Here is a 22324-nt window from a genome sequence, read left to right as displayed (position 1 = left end):
CTTGTCTGCCGCTTTGGCTGGCCCCAAAAAAAATGTGTTGCCATGGAAACACGGACAATGTAATTTTCGCCCATGAGGGTCTGGCGGCGTTTCCCCCCTCTGTAATCTGTTTCCATGGCCGTCTGTGAGTCTGTCTGCACATATCTGACTTGGTATCACGTTAACCAGGGCTCTAGGGCACACCTCACTAACCTGAGAGCAGACATGCTCCAATTGGAGAAAAAAAATCTGGATGAAAACCTATTATAAAAGACCAGAGAATGTTATCAGGACCCAGAGCCATAGATGGATATGTACCCCCAGAGGGCCGAAGTCTGAGTCATGGTAATATCATGGTGAATTGAAAAGAAGCTTCAGCACACACGGGCGATCTTGATGCTCCATGAAATCTGTGAAGCTGTTGCGTCGAGATCCCCGCTGTGCTAGTTTCTTTTCAATATAGTCGTTTTTATCCAGGCACTTGGTAACTCAATAGCCAATAGATGTTATACATTCACAAATAAGCATCATGGTGAACAGAACGGACTTGCGAACTACAGATTGAAAAATATATTCCATCAATACATTTTTGAAATACCTTTTATTTCTTCCCTGGTTAACTTTCAAGACAAATACCAATAATCGGAGAGACATCCAAGTGAGCAAACCCTACTCCTGGAGATGAAATGGGTGAGCAGGCTTTTGCTCCAGTCCTATTATATCTCACCTGTTTCAGCCGATCAAGGAGCAGCTGATTACTACAATCAGGTGAGTTATAGGGCTTGAACAAAACCCTGCACAAGGGAAGCTCCTCAAGAGTGTCGGTCATGTCTGCTCTACAACTTGATGAAGGAAAACTCCACCCACAAATCTTCTGGTATTTGTTTAATTAGTCCATTGTTGACATGTTTTCCTGACCAGAAATCAAGGGGCGGCAGGTAGCCTAGTGGTTAGTGTTGGGCCAGTAACTGAAAGGTTGCTGGATCAAATCTCCAAGCTGCCCCAATCTCTGTTATTCTGCACCTGAACAAGGCAGTTCACCCATTGTTCCCCGGGAGGCTGTCGTTGTAAATAAGAATTTGTTCTTAACTGACTTACCTAGTTGAATAAAGATTCCAAGATATGTAACTTTCAAAATACAGAAATCATCCCTGTATGATTCATCTTGGAAAAAAGCAGAATGCATCATATGGGGATGATCTGTCATTTAGAAGTGACATATCTTGAAAACGGGATTGCTGACGAGCAAAATATTTTTGAGACTATGTCAACAATGGACAAATACCAAACTAGTTTCTGGGTGGAGTTTCTCTAAATCGACGTGTGTTATGGACAGATATGCATACGGTACACTGTTAAGAGACGGAAATCAAAGTCACCAGAAAGCTTACGTTAATTGGAAGACGAAAAAAACAAGTCTGTGTGTTATAGATCTGAATTCTCATATCAAAAGTCTTTAAGAGAAGATTAAAACAACTACTAGACGGTAGGAACACAGAAAACCCATGCTCCTCCTTGCGTAAACATCTTTACTCAACAGGATAGAACCAAGCTAAGCATATCCTTGCGCGATTATTTTTGGTGTGTGTGATGAGAGTATTGCAATGCATATTGTGTAACTGCAGATACGAATTCGGTGAATTCTCCAATACCACCTCCATTTGCCCCAATCAACAGCGGGTTATTCACAACCCGATATCAAAGTACTTAGCACATGAAGTTATAAACCTGCTCTCTGTCACTGTGCATCTACTTGTTTCCCAGACTTATACTGTACACCAGAGAGTAGCCCTTGTGTGGCTGAAATAGTTCCAACACAGTTCATATCAGTCCCCAGGGTCTCCACTGCTAACCCGAGTCCTAGCTGTCACTCTATTTGTCAAACAGCTGCGCAAACAGAGCGAACGTGGATGAATACTTTTAAACATTTCAAGTTTAGGACCGCCTCTAACTATCACGTAGATGAGACCCACCCCACTGTCCATGACAGCCTGAAGTCGCAGCTAAAAACCTCCACAAACACTGTACAACATCTACTCTTTTTTAAATTCATACTTTTCCTCTCTCCATAAACAAGCCCCACGTTCCCTGTGGTATGATTAAGGCATTTAAGTGTGTTCTAGTTTAGGGGCTGTGACCCACTCCCGCTGTATCAGCAGCAGCCACAGTGGAAGTCTGCGTTGGGGTCCAGCAGGAGGTTCTTGCGGTCGCAGTGCAGGCAGTCCAGGTGGTACCAGGCGTCGCAGTCGTCACACTGGACCCACTGCACCGTGTCCTGCTGGGGCAGGCGGCAGCGAGGCGCGGCACAGGGCTCCACCCCCTGGGATACCACCCCCTCCTCTTCGTCTTCTGAGGAGGACGAGGAGGAGCTCGAAGAGGAGGACGAGGAGGATGTGGAGGAAGAGGAGGAAGAGGAAGGAGGGGGAAGGGAGGGCCGCGGAGGAGGGTGCTTCCTTGGTCGGCCCCGCCGCTTGCTGGAGAGAGGAGAAAAGCAAGGTGTGAGTGTCACATTTGACTTTCAATATATTAACTCGATTTCACCAAAAAATATATAATTTGAGAATGTGAAGAGAGAACGGAGCATATATATTTACAGGGAAGGAAAATGTAAAATGAAAAAAAAATGACTATGATACGATAGAGAAATATCACTGTAGTTTGGATGCTGTCACATGAGGGCATTCTCACCCAGTGGTGACATGAAATCTGGCAAACTGCCCTGGCCGTGCTCTCTCCTCTTTGCAGATCCTAAGGGACGGGGACACCAGCGAGTAGCTCTCTCCTCCCACCACCATAGGGGAGTACACTGGGGAGCTGTGAGCCCGTCGCCTTCCCCTCCCAGAAGATGGCGGCGGAAAAATATTCTGCTGGCGAAACACAGAGACGTTCATATTTGGGCCAGTCCTTTGATGGTTTGGGTCGATCTCCCGCCTCTGATTGATGTTGAAGGATACGTGGTTGAGTTTGCCGTTAGCGACGATTGCGTGACCGTTTGCAATCGGTTTAGGCACAGGCTTCAGTTCGAACTGGCGTCGTACATCCTGGTCCGTTTTGGCTAAAGAAGCGTGGAAACCCTCAGACTCAGACTTGTAGAGGCGTCTTCTCTTCGTCCCTCTCTGGATGTCCTTCACGCTTCGGTGGTTCCTGGCCTCGTCCGAGCTGTCATCCTCCAGAAGTACAGTGTGGGCTGACTTGCGCCTGCTCTTGGATGATGCCGGGAGTGACTTGGATGAGACCACAGAGGTAGTGGGCGGGAAGGGAGGAGGGGTGGAGGGCGGGACCAAGGATGTGAAAGGCGGGGAGGTGGAGTTTGGGTCTGTGATACTGCCGTCACTCCTCTTAAATGTCCAAGGACTCCCATTGATCTTGCTCAGGCTTCCAATGGAATTCAGAATGACAGTCGCCCTGTTGATTGACCAAGTGGAGAGATCCAAGTTGGCCACCGCCTTGCGGTCCAGGCTCGTTCTGATTCGGTTCTTCAGGTCGGAGGAGAAGGTGCCGGCCTTGGGGATGGTGATGGCGTCAAAGTCCAACGGCCGCACGCTAACCTTCTGGAAGAGAAAGTAGAACTCTGGGCTCCCTCGCTCTGATTGGCAGCCGAAGGTGAGTGTGTCGCCATCTGAGAGCTCCCATTGGACACTGGGCTGCAGACGGACCTCATTCACCCAGGTACCTGGCATGGGAAGGTGGGGGAGAAAGCTCATTAGATGAAAGGCTTGTAGAATAGAGATGAATGAGACCTAAGGAAACTAAACACAAGTGTGTGTAGTTCTAGAACATGTAGATATTTCTTTATAAATAAATAAAAAAGTGCACTGTAATCATGTGGGATGGTGTGGAACTCACCATGGCTGCTCCGGTCCTTTAGCTGCACCTTCCAGCCCCCCTCGGCCGCCCCCTCCACCTCCCTCTCAGCATGCAGCTCGGCATGGATCCGGGACACGGACGTCGAGTCCAGGGTGACATCACACAGCTCTGCCGCACGGCCCAGCCGAAACACTGAGTGGGTCAGCGCCGGCCGGAACGTGTACAGGTCCTGGGCCAAATCTGTGGAGGACGAGCCGATTCTCAGCAGCTGGAAACACGGCTGGACTCCGGACAGCATGGCCACGACTCACCGATCCCCACCCCAGTCAGTAACAGCTACTTTCTTACATAGAGCTTTCAATGGCTTAAATAGCACTTAAGTCAGTAAATGTGATAAAAAAGGCGTCTGTAATGCTGGTAAAGGCTTTGTTCTTAGTATGTGGTGTTGAATGAATTTGAACAGAGTAAACATTAAAACTCTTGTTTTAAAAGTGAAAGTTAAAACCTATATTGTATACAATCTATAACCTGCACGGTTAGTTGCTGAGTAACGTCCTCTAAATATCAGTTGTAAATGCTAATGGTTACAGTTGACTAAGCTAACTAGTTCAGAAATTGACACTAAAAGGCTGGGGGCTAGAACTGGCAGCTTGAGGTAGTTCAATCTGAAAAGAAGAGGGAAATTCTAAGACAGCATGCCCATGATTCACCAAACTATATATTTAAAGCAGAAGCAACGTAATTTAAGCATATTTGTTCATTTCAGTCTCCTCCATCTCTCCTAACCGAAGTTATTTGTAAGGATCCTTTTTCTATTAATAATGGAAAATTAACAGTTGTACAGAAAGACTCGTGTGATGGCTAAATTACAGAGGAGGAACTTATTGACGCAATTAAAGCCTTTAAGTCCGGGAAAACTCCAGGTCTGGATGGCAACTCCAGGTCTACAACAAAATGTCACTTAGGGACCCCAAAAGGCTAGGGCCAGCTCTGACTGCATGGATTGGTATAGGTGGGTATGAGCCACTGTGGCCCCCTCATGATGAGTTCAGATTGTGGCCCCCACCCCCATCAAACTTGCCCACCCCTGCCCCATCTAGTGCATTCATCTGGATCTGAGAGAAGTCACATAAATGAAAAATATGCATCAAAATAGACTTTTACATGTAGTTGAACAGTAGTAGGTGCTACCTTGGCGTTATGATCACTCACAAATATGATGCACATTGTTATATGATAAACTCAAATTGCATGTAGGTAGCTAATAGCTAACGTTACTGGATGCCTGACAGACAGTGCTCGTGATTTGCTCGTGTAGCCCAAAGCTCGTGCCATGCTATGGCACAGGGACAAAGCAGGGGCCAGCAAGTGAATCACCTTTGTTAGCTAGCTAAATTACAACGACTATTTTTGCAAAGATGACTCTACAAATGTGAACAAACTGTAATATATCGTTACACCGATTAAGAGGCGCATATCATTGGGAACTCAAAATACACTACTAGGAAAAGTTATTTCACAATCGAGGCGTAGACAGCTGGATAGTTCCTGTAATCCACATTGAAAGTCATAACGTTACCTCCACAAACGTGGGTTGAATCTGGTGCACTTGAATTCTCTTCCACTGCCTAAATATGATGCTAACGGTGCCGATTGTTTAAAACTGTGGATATACTTTTGTATTTTGATCACTTTTGACTTATGTCCAATTTAATCGTCGTTCTTTGCTAAACAGAGGTTTTCGCGTTCTTTTCCCCAGGAAGTCCTTTGAAATTTGGCGCGCCAGCCGGGCTTTCTTGCGCGAGATTCCACGCCACTTCCGCCCGCCTCCGTGCTGTCACTCACAGCTATGGCACAGTTTTATGAAACTCAGTCACTGCACAGAGGTAGCTAGCTACCTGCCCTGCTACTTCATATGAAACTTTTAGTTAGTTTAGTTAGTTAGTTTAGTTAGTTAGAACAGTGCACTGCAGCACCTGCTGTAACTACAGATTGTAGGCCTACTACACCAGATAATGTTATATAACCAAAGATTTTTGGTGTCCATTACTAAATGTTACTGGTTTTCCTATACAAAACTGCTCCATAGATCTTTCAACTAACCTGCATTTGGCGATAGGCCTACTCTCTTCGTTCTCTATTCTGAAAAAAATAAATGTCCTTGTCCAGTTGCAGGTGGTTCTGCAAAAAATAAAATAAAACTAAGAAAGGTTCCTCACCATCTTAGCTGCCACGCATCTTTGCCGGAACTAGTAGTTTCTAGGCGACAGTGCAAGTAAAATAAAGATACATGCAAGAGGCATATCTCACTCGATACAAATCATGGATTTACTATTTGAGTTTTCTCTGGTGTTTGTAGAACCACCTGCAACTGGACACTGACATTTATAAGATACCTGTTTTCCTGAATCGAGAATGAAGACAGTATCGCCAAATGCAGGTTCATCGAAAAAAATTGTTGGTATAGTTTTGTATGTAGGCAAACCTGTAACGTCCAGTAATAGACAACAAAAATCATCTGGTGTTACAATCTGTAGCTACACCTGCAGTAGGCCATATGTCTGCACATTACAGGAGGAAACTTGATTCTCTTCCAGAATTTGACTTCATTATGGAAATGACTTTCCCAATCCTGCTACACCAAGGTTCCCTAGTGAGTTTACCTCAGCTTAATATTTTTGGTCCTTATATTGGAAGAATATATTGCAGACAAGGCACTGACACAAGACACAATAATGGCATCCTTTTCCATTGCTATCTCTTCAAAATCCTTTAATGGACATTGCTCATTCATTACAGAAAAAAAAAACATAAAAAAAATTCTGTGCATGATGCCAAAAGTATTACATTTTATAAATGGTTAATTATAGCATACAAGGGCATAGTTGTTTCTACATGATAGCGAAGTATTATAAAAGTCAATGATAATATAGCTAGGGAACCAACAGTAAGAATTCTGGACTTAAACCTAACAGACAAGTTTGGAAAGTCATTCATTTTAAATTAAACAAAACAATCAAATGCAATAATAACAACCAAGGTTAGCATGCATCGTTTAATTTGCAGAAGCAGTTTTCCTGAATATATCTGACATTTTCCCACCAAGGGATCTGAAATAAACCTGCCAGGTAGGTAAATCCTTCAGCTGATTTCAACTATGTACTTCGGGCTAGTGAACTCAACCCTGAAGTAGGTAAACTGGACATATATTGCTGAATACTAAATACTACTGAGTATTGTTTAAAGGATGCACATACATGGTAGGCTCAATAATGAATGGTCAAACTTTGTCGTCAAAATCACACATTCTTTTCCTGTATATAGCATAAAGTCACCCCAAGACTTTACTCTCCCCCTGGGTGACCATTTGCTTGCATACCATGTAGGCTGACATCAATATTAAGAAAATAGAATTTAATGCAGGTGCAGGTCTACAAAAAACTTGACCTCTCTTTCTAGCATTCCGACACGTTTTCTCCCTTTATTCTTAATTCTTAACCTTTCCTACGTCGTCACATCATAGTAATAAACTACCCATTCCAATGAACCTAAAAAAAAGAAGGAAACTGGTACACTTGAAAATTGCAGAGCTGATTTTGTCATGGCTTTTGCGGGTCGAGGTGTACATTATTCCAGTTTTAGCCATAGTAATATTGACATTTGAGAATACCTCATTGACTGCATGAACAGACACCAACAGGATAGAACCTACAGTGCAATTTAAATAGTACAGTATTCCTGCTGTCTCACAGGCAATATACAGGTCAGCATGCAGCAGTAGCTCTTGGGAATACTACAGTTATGACAGCAGTTATCTGCATAAGATGAACAAAATTATTAGTTATAGTCGTGATACTACGAGTTCTGACGAAATGTTCAAGCGCGTCAAGCATTTTTCCAAAAACATTCTCAGGTGCTGATACTATCGCGTGATAGGTAGATGATATGTGATGCAACAGAGAGCGGAAGAGAACGGGAGACAGAAAAATAGGCATTTTACTGCTATTACGTCTTCTCAGCCACTCAGTCTAAGGCATCTCATATATTATGTGTATCAGTATCTATCTACTGTGAACTTAGTGAAAGGATAAAAGACGCAATTCAGGGATATAAAATGTTGCATAACTTTGCAGTAAGAAACAGTATTGGCGATGCACATGCAATATATCTAGGCTATATACAAGGGTGCTTGAAAGTGAGCTTTGGGTAATGTTTGTAAGGTATAGTATGTGTGTATGAATTGTAGATATACTTTTTTTTTTACCCAGTTAAAAAATATAATAATAATTTTGGTGCTACAGCACGGATATTGCTCAAGATTCAATCAGAAGTCAATTAGCTAAAATAGGAATGGGTCAAATATACCTCCCCAGACCATGGATTCAGTAGCTTGTTACCTGATATGGAAGGGATAGCTTTAAAGATTAGGTGGCTTTTACATTGTCTTTAGTCAACGTTGTTATCCATCCTAATCTAATCAGTGCAAATTCAGCACCAATTTAACACACATCTATAAAATTGTAATACTCCACAAAACCAAGATAATAGCCGATAGAATATCAACGATGAAGTAGCTACATCAGATATGATTCATTTATACATAAGATATTTATGCTGTCCAGTATTCTTATGTTGCAAAACAATTAAACCTTCATTTTAAACAAAAAAGCAAAGTAGAATTATACTTGTATTTTGCAGGTATTATTATTTACAACAGCTGCAATAAAATAAAATAAACATTTAAAAAAATGTTTGTTACACGGGGACTTTTTCTCATGTAATTATATTTGTGCTTTTTCTTTCTGACACCAATCATGTTTGACTTACTCTCTTGAGTTCCTTTCACGGACATCCTAAATCGGTTACAACACGAGGCAGCGATATTGCTAGCAGATGCTGTCCCCCACCAACAACTACACCATGTCCCAGAATGCCTGGGACTGTTACACCCCTTCATTACCTTTGCTTTGACATTTTTAACATGGTCAGCTATACACCCACCTATTATCGACATACAGAATGCCTTCGTTAATAGTATGCAGAACCTGATTGGACTAGAGTTGAAACCAATGGGAGGCCTTAGTGGAATGGTTTGTCAGATGTTGTAATGGATGTAATAATATACTGTTTCTGAAGCAAATGGACTGAGGGTGGATGTCTTTGTAATGTATATTTGCAGCAAATGGACTGATGTTATCTGAATGGTCGGCGAACGGTTCTGTGTTTTTCCTGTTCAGACTGAACAGATCGAATAGATCTGGGTTACAACTCGAATAGAACTTAAGACAATACAATCATCACGAAATTTAAGCAGTTCGGCAATCACGATGCTGGATAAGAACGATGTTCTATTTTGCATTGTGACTTTGCCGCGTCATTGTAGTCTAGTCATTCATCCTCGCCTATCTGAAATACAACGCGTTTGCAAAAGATGCTGCACTGAATTGAGATGAAGCAGCTACTGTTATTCGTTTAGAGGTTCTGGGTGGGATGTGTGGTTCAAATAAGTGACTCTGGCAATGTATATTGTGTTAAAAGAGAATGCATAAAAACCTTCCCCCATAAAGACAGTGATGAATGCAGCAGCAAATACATTGAATCTTAATAACTTGCTGGCTTTGTTGGCGCTCCAGTCTCACTCAGTAAGCAGTGTTTTCAGTCTGTCAGGAAAGTAAGTTGGCTTAATTGTTAGCATTTATCAATTCAGCGTTCAGTTCCTTTTGGCTAACAGGGCCATGGAGTCAGGCAAAATAGGAAGGAAAAAGGACATCATGCATGTAATTCCTTCTCCATAGGTCTGCCTTACTTACTTGCCTTTATTAAAGGGCAGCGATCCAAACGTTCAGGTCCCTTCAAAAGGGATCATTGTCATGTCCCATCTGTCAGAGAAGTTCTAGAAGTCTGTTCCAAGGCTTGTTCTGCAGTGGCTGGGGTTCTAATGAGAAACGTGATGTGGAGGGGTTTAGAATGACCTGATGTGAAGTTCCCATTGTATTAGTTCCAGGTCATTTGTTTAGCAAGATGAGGGATGTAGTAAACATTTACTGTGCTGGGATTATGTCATCAAAAGTGGCAGAGATTGGACACCTTGTTACATGCTCAGGGACACTACTAGCTTTCTTGCATAGCATGGTGTTATTCAATCTACTAGCTTGTGTCAGTTAGCAAGAATGATGTAAGAAGATCTTGGGGGTTTTAGCTCTCCAACTCTGCTATTCTATAGAGGCTATATGCTGAGACAAGCGCTTTCTCTGAGTTGGTGCCAAAGCCTAATGCCATGCCTGTACTTTCTGTTAATAGTGTCTCTCTGGATGTAATGAAATTGTAGCGGTATAGGCCTATGTCAGATACTCATTATGTTTGTCAGAAGCATTTTTTTTACTGAGATGTATTAAAAAATAAAGTTGTTATTATTGGTCTTGTTAATCTAGTATTACAATGTTATTTGTAGAATGAATTTGGTCTATTACCATATATCATATAATTTGCTGCTATGTCTATGTCCCCACATACAGCTGCTATGTCTATGTCCCCACATACAGCTGCTATGTCTATGTCCCCACATACAGCTGCTATGTCTATGTCCCCACATACTGCTGCTATGTCTATGTCCCCACATTCAGCTGCTATGTCTATGTCCCCACATTCAGCTGCTATGTCTATGTCCCCACATACAGCTGCTATGTCCATGTCCCCACATACAGCTGCTATGTCTATGTCCCCACATACAGCTGCTATGTCTATGTCCCCACATACAGTACTGGTGGTAAGAGCATTCAATGCTAATAAGAAATATAGATCAAATATATTTTCGCTCTGTCAAAAATGTTTACATTTTTGTCATTAGAAGAATTCTGGGATTCATTTTTACAGGGGTATAAAAAAAAGTTACTCAGATATCAGTGTGCACTCATTCCTTTTGGGCTGCATGGTACTCTTAATGTATTTTCATGAATCATCATAATGCCTTTTCCCTTAGTCCACCAAGTTATCTTAGATATTATCTTTGTCTCTGGTTCTTAGGCCAAAGAGGCATGCATGCACTATGCAGTCATCAATACTATAAATTGCCTCTTGGGCCAGCTAAGGCTAAATCCTGGCTTTTAAGTCTAATTTAAATGCACGTGTAACAGGGGTCAGTCTGCTGCTAACAGCTTAGCTTCCTCCACTGTCCGACTGCCCCATACTGGGCTCGAACCAGTGATCCTCTGCTTCGCAACACACGTGACCGCCCTGCGTGACAACGTTCCAACGTGTTGAGCCTCCCAAAAGGTATCAGTTGGATGGCTCCATCCGCGACATTTCAAGCTAGCTGTGGTGAGCTTACGGTACGTTCTTAACTCTGTTACACATGCATTTCCTGTTTGCACAGAATCAATATATTCTAATGAGCTAGGTAGGGTCTTGTATTTTTTCTTTAGAGATTAAGTCAAGTGCATTTAGACTGGCAATTTTTACACCAAGCATTTTTGTGTAGTTTTAGTTTATAAAAGCAGTGATCGGGATTTGGGTTATGTCTGCGTGAGGGGGGGGGGGGGAGTAATTGAGGCTGAAGAGTAAAGATTGTCAGGGTGTCCGGTGGGTTTGCGCTCAGGTGGTGGTGCTCTCTGCAGTGGCATTGGGAACTGACGGGCTGATAGCGTTATCGGCTGCCTCAAGTGCTGCAGACAGCTCGGCGCCACTGGATGCCCTTTCTGGCGTGGTGACACCCATCAGGTCTTCTTCAGGTGCGTCGGCCTCAGACCGGGCCTGGGTCACGTAGCTGGGGCTCATGGCCGAGTCGGGGGTCCGGTTGGCACTCTGGTCTCCCTCGGGGATGATGGTGGCGGCCACGCTGTCAGAGTTGTTGAGGAGCAGCTTGTGGGAGGTGAAGGTCTGGGGCACGTCCGTCTCACATTCGCTGTCCAACGGGAGGGTGGAGGAGTTGAACTCTACCCCCGAGTCGCTCATCTCCAGGAAGTTCTTGTCCGAGGAGAGAGTGTGGTAGCGACCTGCTTTGGATACCTCCAGACCCTGTGGGAGGAAAGTAACGTGGAACATGAATAATTAATTTCGTATGTGTCTGCAAATGTAGTCTAGGTACTGCTTGGCGTGGAGACTGGTTATTTATAGACACATTACCCCTTCATTTATGTTTGTTCATCTACAGTTAGAACATCTGCAATTATAATGGTGGGATGTGTTTTCCTCTTGCACCTTAACATGCTCACCGGTAGACCACTTCCCACCACATTATGTGTCCCTGAGCCCTGTTTACCTTAATGGTGACCTCCGTGCTCTCTGTAGCATTGCTGTTGTCCCACGTAGACGTCAAAGTGGATTCCTCAGCGAACCGTGTATAGGCCTCTTGAACAACCTACCGACGACAACACACGAGGGTCGTATTTTAGCAGGAAGCCGCGACAAGCACATTACAGTAGCAATCACAGGTTCACTTCACCATGTACGCTGCGAGTCATAACGAATACATACGGGTAAATAGGAGTTGGCACACAAAAAGCACATGTACTGCACGCGAAGCTCTTATATGGATTTATAAGATCATCGGGTGTATATATAGTGACACATTGAGAGACTGGAGTTGTTGGCTCGAAAATAACACCCTGGATGTTTAGAGGAAAAGGCTTCAGGGAACCATCGTTCTTGAGGGACAGGGAATCGCATACTAGAGTGCGTCAGGAGAGAGATTGAGGTAGATCAATCGATTTTCATGTCGGAACACGCCGGAAACTGCTGTTGCGACCGCAAAGCCAATCAGACAAGCTGTCCAGGTTTGTCGCTTAGTCTCCAGAAATCTATGGCTAAATCCATAATGAAGTGGGACATGAAGCCTCGCTGCATTTGAATAGTTTGGTCTAAACCTCCAGAGGGAACACCTTACAGGGGGATTAGAACAGTAGAGGCCCCTCACATCATGTCACAATATATTCAATACATGTCAATTATCTACGGTACACCACGCTCAAACACAAAAATGTATAGCATCAGGTGTACACAAATTACACCGACACACACATAGACACAGACAAAGACGAACAAACATAGAAACGGCACACCTTTGACACAAATTCTGTTGGGCTAGTAGCTGATTAAGCAATAATAATAATAATAATTGTAATCAAGAATAAGATCTTACATGGATGTACAGTGCCGCGAACTTTGAATAATTACTACAGTGCTTGAATTGGCTTCCCAAACCCATATTAAGACAGTAACTGGACTAAAAATCACCCTCAACAGAGATTCTCCATTGAGCATGCATTTTTAGACCAGGAGTAATCTGTGTCCAGGAAACCCATCCAATGCACAATGCTCTTGATGCAGTAATTAATGTGTAGGTCTATACACTCACTCCACAGTATTCCAATACTAGAGAACACTAATTGCTATTATACCAGAGTGTACGGCTGTGATAATCTTAGTCCAGGTGGCAACTTAATCCAGTGTACTATACAGCCTAATCCCACATTATGTCTGTGTACTCTGCATGTGCTGTATGTGTGCTACTAACTACGTGTAAAAATCCTGCAATTCGCAACGCACCACAGCATATAATCAAGAAAACAAGTGGTAGATCTAGTCCAGTATCACCATCCCAATTAATATGTTAATCGCTACTGCCCCGATCTTAGACAAATGCACAGCAAATACACACACACACACACACACACACACACACACATCAGCACAAACTCACACGTACACATAAATACATGTTTACCTTGTAACTCCGCCTCCAACAACAATACATGTGCATGTGTGCTTGAGAATAGCTGAATCGTATTGGACGGCTGCATCTGTATGCTTATTTGCACTGAGGCTAGGACTGCAGTTATCATGAATAAGTAACTGCGGCAGTTATTTGTCCGTTTGGAGATTTGGCGAAAGGAGGGAGGGGTGAGGAATGGATGGCACAGACAAATAATCACTGACGGTGGTAGGAGGCCCACACAGCGTAGTGACGCTATGACCATCCCCTGAGCGTTAGTACAAACACCAATACAGATTCATCCACTTAACACTACGGAATGAAGCCAGAACACAGTTCTCTCACCAAGCAGAGGCTCCGTCGGAGGCTCCTTTAAGAGGGAGAAACGTAACGCAAAGGCAAAACGTTAACTAGATTTTACCCCCAATTTGTAATTAGGCCGACATCTATTGTGTGGACCAATTGAGATTAAGATGACGGGTGGACAATGGCAACATTGTGGGCTGCAGACAAAACACTTGAAAGTACAACTATGATGGAATCTGCCATATGGAGAGAGTGATGACTGATGATATATGGGTGATCTCATTTTGTGTGATTCAAAGCACCACACATGCAGGAAGCCGACATTGGGCAGACCGGTTTCGTTCCTTGGTGAATTCCAGCAAATTAATCAAAGTAAATTAGGACCTGAAGTCTAATTAAAGCTAATTATCGGAGGTTTATAGGTCAAGACTAAAGACGAACACAGGAACGCACACTGCTGGAGGAAAAGAGAGCGGGACAGGCAAAGGTGCACACAAACACACACAAATACAGTTAGATGTACACTGGCATCTTTCGTTGACCATACTTAAAAGGATAGTGCAACATTTTACAAAATCCCGTACTGGTTACCTTACCCTGTAAGCAGTCTATGGACAAGGTATGACAGCAACCCATGCTTTGGTTTGGTTGAACTTTTTTAGCATTTGTGGCACAAATCCAATGCAAGTCAATGGGTACAACATTACAATTTTCCCGCTTCATGTCCAAATCATCTCTGAGTAACTACATTCATTTTCAAAACCAATTTGAAGATACTTTAGGATGGATGGGACATGAAGAGCGGAAAATACTAATGTTGTTCCCATTGACTTGCATTGGGTTTGTGCCACTGACGCTAAAGGGTTGGCAGTTGAAACAGTGGCCAGGTAAACAAAACAAAAGCATGAATTGCTGTCATACCTTGTCCATAGACTGCATACAGGGTAAGGAAGCCAATAGGTAATTTTGTAAAATGTCTCACTATCCCTTTAAGAGGTCTTACCATCACCATTATTTATCTTACAATCACTTTGCAATCTGCGACTTGTGTAATAGGAATATGGCGTTATCATTTTGGAATCATACTGAGCCATTGTCGCAGTGTGCGATGGTCTACGAGTATATTAGGCCTGGAATCATTGTAACAGGGTTCCAAAATACATGAAAATGGCCGATAATTGTTCGTAAATGAAGTGTTTCGATGTGAGAATAGCATACATATATGATAAAGCAGATGCTGTTTAACTATAGTACAGGGGTTGGATCATGGTGTCTTAACGTTTTCCCCCCCGTTGAGGAGGCGTTAGGGTGAGTTACCTTGACGAATGCATCTCCATCCCCCTTGCCCGCCTGCTGGGCGATGAGGGCAATTTGCCGCGCCTTCTCCGCCCGACGGCGCACATTTATCAGGCAGGAGAGCAGACACACCAGCAAGAGGAGGACCAGGAAGCCCAGTAAGGAGAGGATTGCAACATATAGCGTGGGTAACTTATAGGCTAAAAGAGAGAGAAAAGAAGAGAGAGAGGATGGAGAAAGGAAAGACATAAGGGTAGAGGATGGACAGGAATATGATAAGGAAGATATGAGAAAGACAAGCAGGCAGAAAGGAACACAAAGAAAAGAGGAAAGATGGATGAGAGGCGAATGTGGAGCGTTACAACATCAAAACAAGAGAGTGAAATATACAGTGCCATCGATGACAAGAAGAAGAAAGGGAAAGGAAAGACCATTAATAGAGGTGATAGATGGATCTATATGTTAAAGCCCTAGTCTCCTCCCTGACCCACGGTTTACCTTCCACCTCCAGGTAGATGTTGGTCACAGGGAACCCCAACAGGTCTGTCACTCTGAAGAGGCCCATGTCACTAACCCGGACCCTCTCCAGAATGCACACGGAGCCTTCTACAGTCAGCCTGCCGTCCAGTGAAGGGTCCAACGGCACCACCAGCTCTCCTTGCTCTAGTATGACCCGGTCCTTCCGGTCCCAGTCTGGAGTGTACATGAGGTTGACTTTGGTGTGGTCCACAAACAGGTTGATCTTCAAAGTACTGCCATATGAAAGGTGGACGAAGTTCTGGTGCTCTTTGGAACAAAGTGGAAAGAGAAAAGGTTGTCAAATAATTCTGGTTGCTCTTATTTTGACTTGTGTCTTCAAGCTTTGTCAATCCTATTTTACCCACACCACTAACCACAATTTCAAACCCCCTAGATCAAGCATTATCTCCCTCTGACATTGCCCACTGCCTCTCGGACATTGACCACTGCCTCTCGGACTGTGGTCTTCCTCATCTCACCTTTCACGTTCAGGCATGACCTCCCCCTGACTTTCCCATCGCGGTCCAGTACTGTGAAGCTTCCCTCGTCTGTCCCCCGCACCATGCCTAGAGTCACCCTTTTCTCGGACACACTCAGACGACCCTTGTACTCCTCTGGGGGGGTGGAAGTCTGGTTGAGCAATACCACTGCCGGGGGCTCCGTGGTCTGATTGGCCTGAGCTTGACTGGACCTGAACTCCAGGGTGATAGGGCCCAAGATGTCACTGAGTGGGATGTGGTATGTCTCACCGTACTTGACCACCTGCTCCAGCGCGCAATCTGCCAGAGAGCACACAACAGCACAGCACTATCACTCAGGGCTCTTTGGGAGTATTTTCTTCCTATACAGTTGCATTCGCATCAGAACAATGATCGTAATCGATTGCAGACCAAATGCAACTACGTCAATAATGCAAAGAAACGTTCATTTCGATTGACGTCTGCCTCTGAGGGTTACACAGTTAGGATACAACCTTAGATAGTGAATGTGTTGGATAAACAGTGGTTTTAAGAAGTATAGAAACAAGTCGATTTGCAACGTTGAGAAGAAAAGTTTGAAGAATTAGAAGAGCTGAAGATGAATGAACTGTGCAGCAAGAAGAAGAACAGTACCCCTGACGATGAGGATGATGTGTTTGACATCGGCAGGCGCCTCGGTGTTCTTGATCACGTACATGCCCTCGTGCTCCTCCCCCACATCCTCCAGGATGAGGTGCTTGAGGGAGTTGAGCTGGGCCCGGTGGCCCACCACCCGCCCGTCCCTCATCAGGACCACCTCGGCGGTCCGGTTGGAGGCGGGCTTGAACAGAACATCAGTGCTGACTAGGGATGGGAGTGGGATGTGCACATCCTCGCCGAAAAAAGCAATCTTGTGTTCTTCTTTGACTGAAGAGAGAGAATGTAAAAGAGGTAGAGATTGACAAGGGTATGCAGAGTTTAAGGAACAATATGTCAGAATCAGAGTAAAGTTACTGATGGTATTCACACTTCATCTTTAGGTTTTGACAGTCACTGAAAAAAATCAGTAGATCATGCGTGACTTTACCTTTCAGGGATGCAGTCAGAACTGTAAAGTAGAAGATAGGTTTTTTTTAGCATTTCTTTACGTTCTTTGTCAATGTTTACAAAGATCCTTCAAGAAGTTAGAAATCATTTGTACTACTGGATGAGAAACTACTAAACTTGGCAAACATCACAAAACGTTTGCAATGTAAACGGCCTACATTCTCACTGCAAAAATAGAACTGCTGTCAACATCAAACCCTCCATAAATTAGTGAGGGGGGAAAAAAAAAAAGGAGCAGATACTAAATGACTCGAACCATTTTGTACTCATTTGAATCAAATCTGATATAATCATGTGACTGTGTCAAACATTCTTTATGCTCTTTCAGCCTCTCAACCTAAATCACTGGTGACTAACCCGCCAATATGCTTACCAGTGCAGAACACGGCTCCAAACACGGCAACACCAATTGTTTTCATCTTGATTGAATCTCTGAAAACACAATATGGATTTAATTATTGTACATGCATGCACAGTATACAAATACCTTTCAAACTAAATTGTAGAGATACAGTATGGAGATTAACAAAACATAATAAGGAATAGTTTAAATCTGGACATGCAGAGCTCAAATGTAATAATCTACTCCTAGTAAATTCTACTGTAACTGGGAGTCTGCCATGGTAATGACATCATTTCCTGAGGTTAATTAACAGGAGTGGTGTGTAGTTCCACAGGGCATTAGTCAGCTCTTTTGTGTGATGAGGCTGACCACTATTAGACTAGAGTGGACATGAGCCTAGGCTTGAGCCACCATTCTGCCTACAGCGACAGGAGATGGGGAGTAGGAGAGGGGGAGGATCTAAGTGGCTCCAAGGATCCTAGTGTACAACCATGAAAGAACACAGAGTGCTGTTTAATAAGCATTGCCTCTTTCAGTGGCATAAATGAAGAAATTACAGAACTGTCTAAATATCCCATAGGCCTCTACATTATGGACAAGATGTGCATATGAATACCATTATCAAAACAGTTTTTTCATTCACATCTACCACAAAAACCAAGGTATGAACACTGTCGTATGCATGTTTTGTTAATCATCTGTATAATTACTATTTTTGGGATTCACAGACTTCACCCTCCCTACACCTCTGATGAATATAACAGGAAACATGTTCGATCACCATGCACTGCAAAATCATTCTGGCTATGGATACGGAGAACATCAACACATTAACATCAACACGCCAGAGGATATACCCATTGGACTTGGGACTCTTCTGGGAGTTTACCTCATATTGAACATTTTTTATTTTGCCTTGCCTCTAAAATCATAATTAACACTGACAACTAAAATATTGTGTTATTGTTGTTATTGTTATGCATATTATTATTGTTAATTATAATAATAGGTGAGGGGAAGTAGTTCAGAAATGAACCCCAAAAGGTTCTTTTGAACCCCAAAAGGTTCTCAAAATGAACCCCAAAAGGTTCTCAAATGGTTATTCGAGGATCCAATAAAAGGGGTTCTTTGAAGAACCCTTTCAAACTTTTTGGGTAGCCTTCCACAAGCTTCCCACAATAAGTTGGGCGAATTTTGGCCCATTCCTCCTGACAGAGCTGGTGTAACTGAGTCAGGTTTGTAGGCCTCCTTGCTCGCACACGTTTTTTCAGTTCTGCCCATGTAACAGTATAACTTTAGACCGCCCCCTCGCCCATACACGGGCACAAACTAGGGACCCTCTGCACACATCAACAACAGTCACCCACGAAGCATCGTTACCCATCGCTCCACAAAAGCCGCGGCCCTTGCAGAGCAAGGGGAACTACTACTTCAAGGTCTCAGAGCAAGTGACGTCACCGATTGAAACGCTATTCAGCGCACACCGCTAACTAAGCTAGCCGTTTCACATCCGTTACACCCACAAATGTTCTATGGGATTGAGGTCAGGGCTTTGTGATGGCCACTCCAATACCTCGACTTTGTTGTCCTTAAGCCATTTTGCCACAACTTTGGAAGTATGCTTGGGGTCATTGTCCATTTGGAAGACCCATTTGCGACCAAGCTTTAACTTCCTGACTGATGTCTTGAGATGTTGCTTCAATATATCCACATAATTTTGCCCTCCTCATGATGCCATCTATTTTGTGAAGTGCACCAGTCCCTCCTGCAGCAAAGCACCTCCACAGCATGATGCTGCCACATCCGTGCTTCACGGTTGGGATAGTGTTCTTCGGCTTGCAAGCCTCCTCCTTTTTCCTCCAAACATAACGATGGTCATTATAGCCAAACAGTTCTATTTTGTTTCATCAGACCAGAGGACATTTCTTAAAAAAGTACAATATTTGTCCCCATGTGCAGTTGCGAACCGTAGTCTGGCTTTTTTATGGTGCTTTTGGAGCAGTGGCTTCTTCCTTGCTGAGCGGCCTTTCAGGTTATGTTGATATAGGACTCATTTTACTGTGGATATAGATACTTTTGTACCTGTTTCCTCCAGCATCTTCACAAGGTCTTTTGCTGTTGTTCTGGGATTGATTTGCACTTTTTGCACTAAAGTACGTTCATCTCTAGGAGACAGAACACTTCTCCTTCCTGAGCGGTATGACGGCTGCCTGGTCCCTTGGTGTTTATACTTGCGTCCTATTGTTTGTACAGATGAACGTGGTACCTTCAGATGTTTGGAAATAGCTCCCAAGGATGAACCAGACTTGTGGAGGTCTACAATTTTCTTTCTGCGGTCTTGGCTGAGTTCTTTTGATTTTCCCATGATGTCAAGCAAAGAGGCACTGAGATTGAAGGTAGGCCTTGAAATACATCCACAGGTACACCTCCAATTGACTCAAATGATGTCAATTAGCCTATCAGAAGCTTCTAAAGCCATGACATCATTTTCTGGAATTTTCGAAGCTGTTTAAAGGCATAGTCAATTTAGTGTATGTAAACTTCTGACCCGCTGGAACTGTGATACAGTGAATTATAAGTGAAATAATCTGTCTGTAAACAATTGTTGGAAAAATGACTTGTGTCATGCACAAAGTAGATGTTCTAACCGACTTGCCAAAACTATAGTTTGTTAACAAGAAATGTGTGGATTGGTTGAAAAACGAGTTTTAATGACTCCAACCAAAGTGTATGTAAACTTCCGACTTCAACTGTATCTCTTCAGTTTCACATCCCGTGTCGCTCTTCCTCACATACTCGCGCGCGCGGCATCTTTTTTTCAATTTCTATCGCTCGGCGGTAAAACAGTGTGCAGTCTGTACACCCGTGGTGCGACAAGGGCGTGTCACGCTTCGCTGCATGGGCTATCCCAACATGATAAAACACAGCTTTGGTAATGATGAGGAATATACTGCACTGAGGAATTTGGAAGACCTGGGGAGACCCCTTCTCGTTCCAGCTACGATTTCTGTCATCCATGTGGATTTTGGCAACGCTCGCACTCTCTTTTTTTTGCGCGCATCACACGCGCACAAAGGCTCCCTTTCTCGCGTCCCCCGTTCACCCCTTCGCACAAGACCAAGTGCCATTGAAAAACCTGTATTCTCTCTTCAGTACATTGAGTATGTGACCAGACCAAACACTTACTTAGCGACTATGCAAAATTTGCCATCTGTCGTTCCCATTAATTAAACGTAGCCTAACGATTGGGTGTCCTGGCAGGGTGTCCACGCATGAACGCATTGGGCAGGACGTCAAACAAATATTGAAGAATAACCAATTTCACATTCAACTACTTACCATTCGTTCATCAATTACATAAACGATTGAGGGGGAGGGTGGATCAAATGTAATAGGCTTATGATTTGTCTTTTTTATTCCCAGACCTATAATAAACTGCACCTTTGATGGGGAGAAGAATAGCCTAGAAAAAACGAACCCTCCTCATATTGTCTGTTCTGGTGTTCATTGTAAGGATATAGGCTAGAATCTGAAGGTGCAGAGACGCCGTTTAAGCTTTCGAAATAGCATAAATAGCCTATGAAATGCTGCCTGGTGCCCAACAATAGTCATTGTCCCCGTTTCAAATGTTCTATTATTAGCCTTTGTTTATGGGAAGTGCTATTCTTTACATGTAAAATAATCATGAGATTTTATGTTTTGTAGGTGAAGATGAAGGTAATTACTGTCCTCCTACCCGTCTCTGCTGCATTACCGGTATCACGCCCTAAATGACCCATATTAGATATAGCTGTTAGACATGCATAAAAAACAACCAGATAACCTGCCAGCAAACGAAAAAACTGCAAAATTTAACCCATACATTTCTCGATGAAATAAAAAACCAGTAGAACTGAATATATATAGATGCATCATAATTGCTGGTAATTACCTTTCAGACAGGCTTGGATCCGAAAACAGCAGATGGGATTTACGGGGTACAAAAAGTAAGGTTTTCTACAAAATGTTTGTTTTCTCCTTCTTAATATCTTCCCCCTCTCCCTCACCCCCAACCCGTCAAAGAAAGGGACTTCAATGGTGTTACGAATCGGGATTATCTGGAGAGCTTCGGTAGCTATCGGTTTGTGGTCTGTTAATGATCGGTGGAGCTCGTGCCATTTCGTTAGAATCCGGATGTTCGGCTCTGGAATGCCTCCACTCGTATTCATGTGGGATTATGATATGGTATTATGACTTCACATCTTGTTTGCCTTGATGTTTGATGAAATAACAACAAATATAACACATTTATTCCAGGAAAGTACCAACAAATTGAATATATATATAAATATAATTGTACAACTTTAGATATCGTGTAGGCTACAATTTCTCACGTATAGGTGGGTTAGTTACAGTGGTGACTGATGAATTAAACAAATTCAAAATGACCCTCCATTCACGACCTAATTCGTTTTTATTTTATCCGTTTTGACTCTTTCCCCCCCTTCTCCTCCTGAGTTCTTTCCCCGCTGCTGGTGAACTGTTTGTAATAGCATCAATGGAGCCAAGGGATACTCCAATTCCATACCTGTTGTTTAAGAAGTACAATGTGACAAATACAATCTGATTTGTCTGTCACTGCTTATGCCTTTTTTGGGCCCCATCACAGATCCAGGTTGAGGAATCCACATATTCTAATCTAGTGCTGGACAAGGTAACAATATTTTTGGAAGAGCATTTGGGGTTGTCTGCTGTTTTCAAGTGCTTATTCATATTCACACTCTTCTATAATTATATTTGACTATTTTCTTTGCCCAACAG

At 43.2% G+C, this 22324-nt stretch overlaps 2 protein-coding genes across 2 annotated transcripts; both read right to left on the bottom strand.

Annotated features, from left to right (window-relative positions):
- Positions 1-2059: 2059 nt before the first annotated feature.
- On the bottom strand, positions 2060-5449 carry LOC139392361 (transcription factor 19-like). Its single transcript, XM_071140294.1, has 4 exons — positions 5366-5449; positions 3826-4451; positions 2668-3652; positions 2060-2453 (listed from the first exon to the last, which is right to left on the bottom strand). The coding sequence occupies exons 2-4, from the start codon at positions 4082-4084 to the stop codon at positions 2132-2134; spliced, it is 1566 nt and encodes a 521-aa protein (XP_070996395.1). The 5' UTR covers positions 4085-4451; positions 5366-5449; the 3' UTR covers positions 2060-2131.
- Positions 5450-8537: 3088 nt separating this feature from the next.
- On the bottom strand, positions 8538-21534 carry LOC139392439 (uncharacterized). Its single transcript, XM_071140420.1, has 9 exons — positions 21456-21534; positions 17555-17613; positions 17162-17182; positions 16729-17001; positions 16096-16395; positions 15596-15883; positions 15119-15297; positions 12044-12142; positions 8538-11799 (listed from the first exon to the last, which is right to left on the bottom strand). Exons 2-9 carry the CDS (start codon positions 17598-17600, stop codon positions 11377-11379), a joined length of 1629 nt encoding a protein of 542 aa, XP_070996521.1. The 5' UTR covers positions 17601-17613; positions 21456-21534; the 3' UTR covers positions 8538-11376.
- Positions 21535-22324: the final 790 nt, after the last annotated feature.

Source organism: Oncorhynchus clarkii, chromosome 32 (assembly GCF_045791955.1).
Source record: "Oncorhynchus clarkii lewisi isolate Uvic-CL-2024 chromosome 32, UVic_Ocla_1.0, whole genome shotgun sequence".
NCBI classification, from domain to species: domain Eukaryota; kingdom Metazoa; phylum Chordata; class Actinopteri; order Salmoniformes; family Salmonidae; genus Oncorhynchus; species Oncorhynchus clarkii.
Note: the sequence above shows the minus strand (reverse complement) of the source record. Positions and strands in the feature narration are given on the sequence as shown.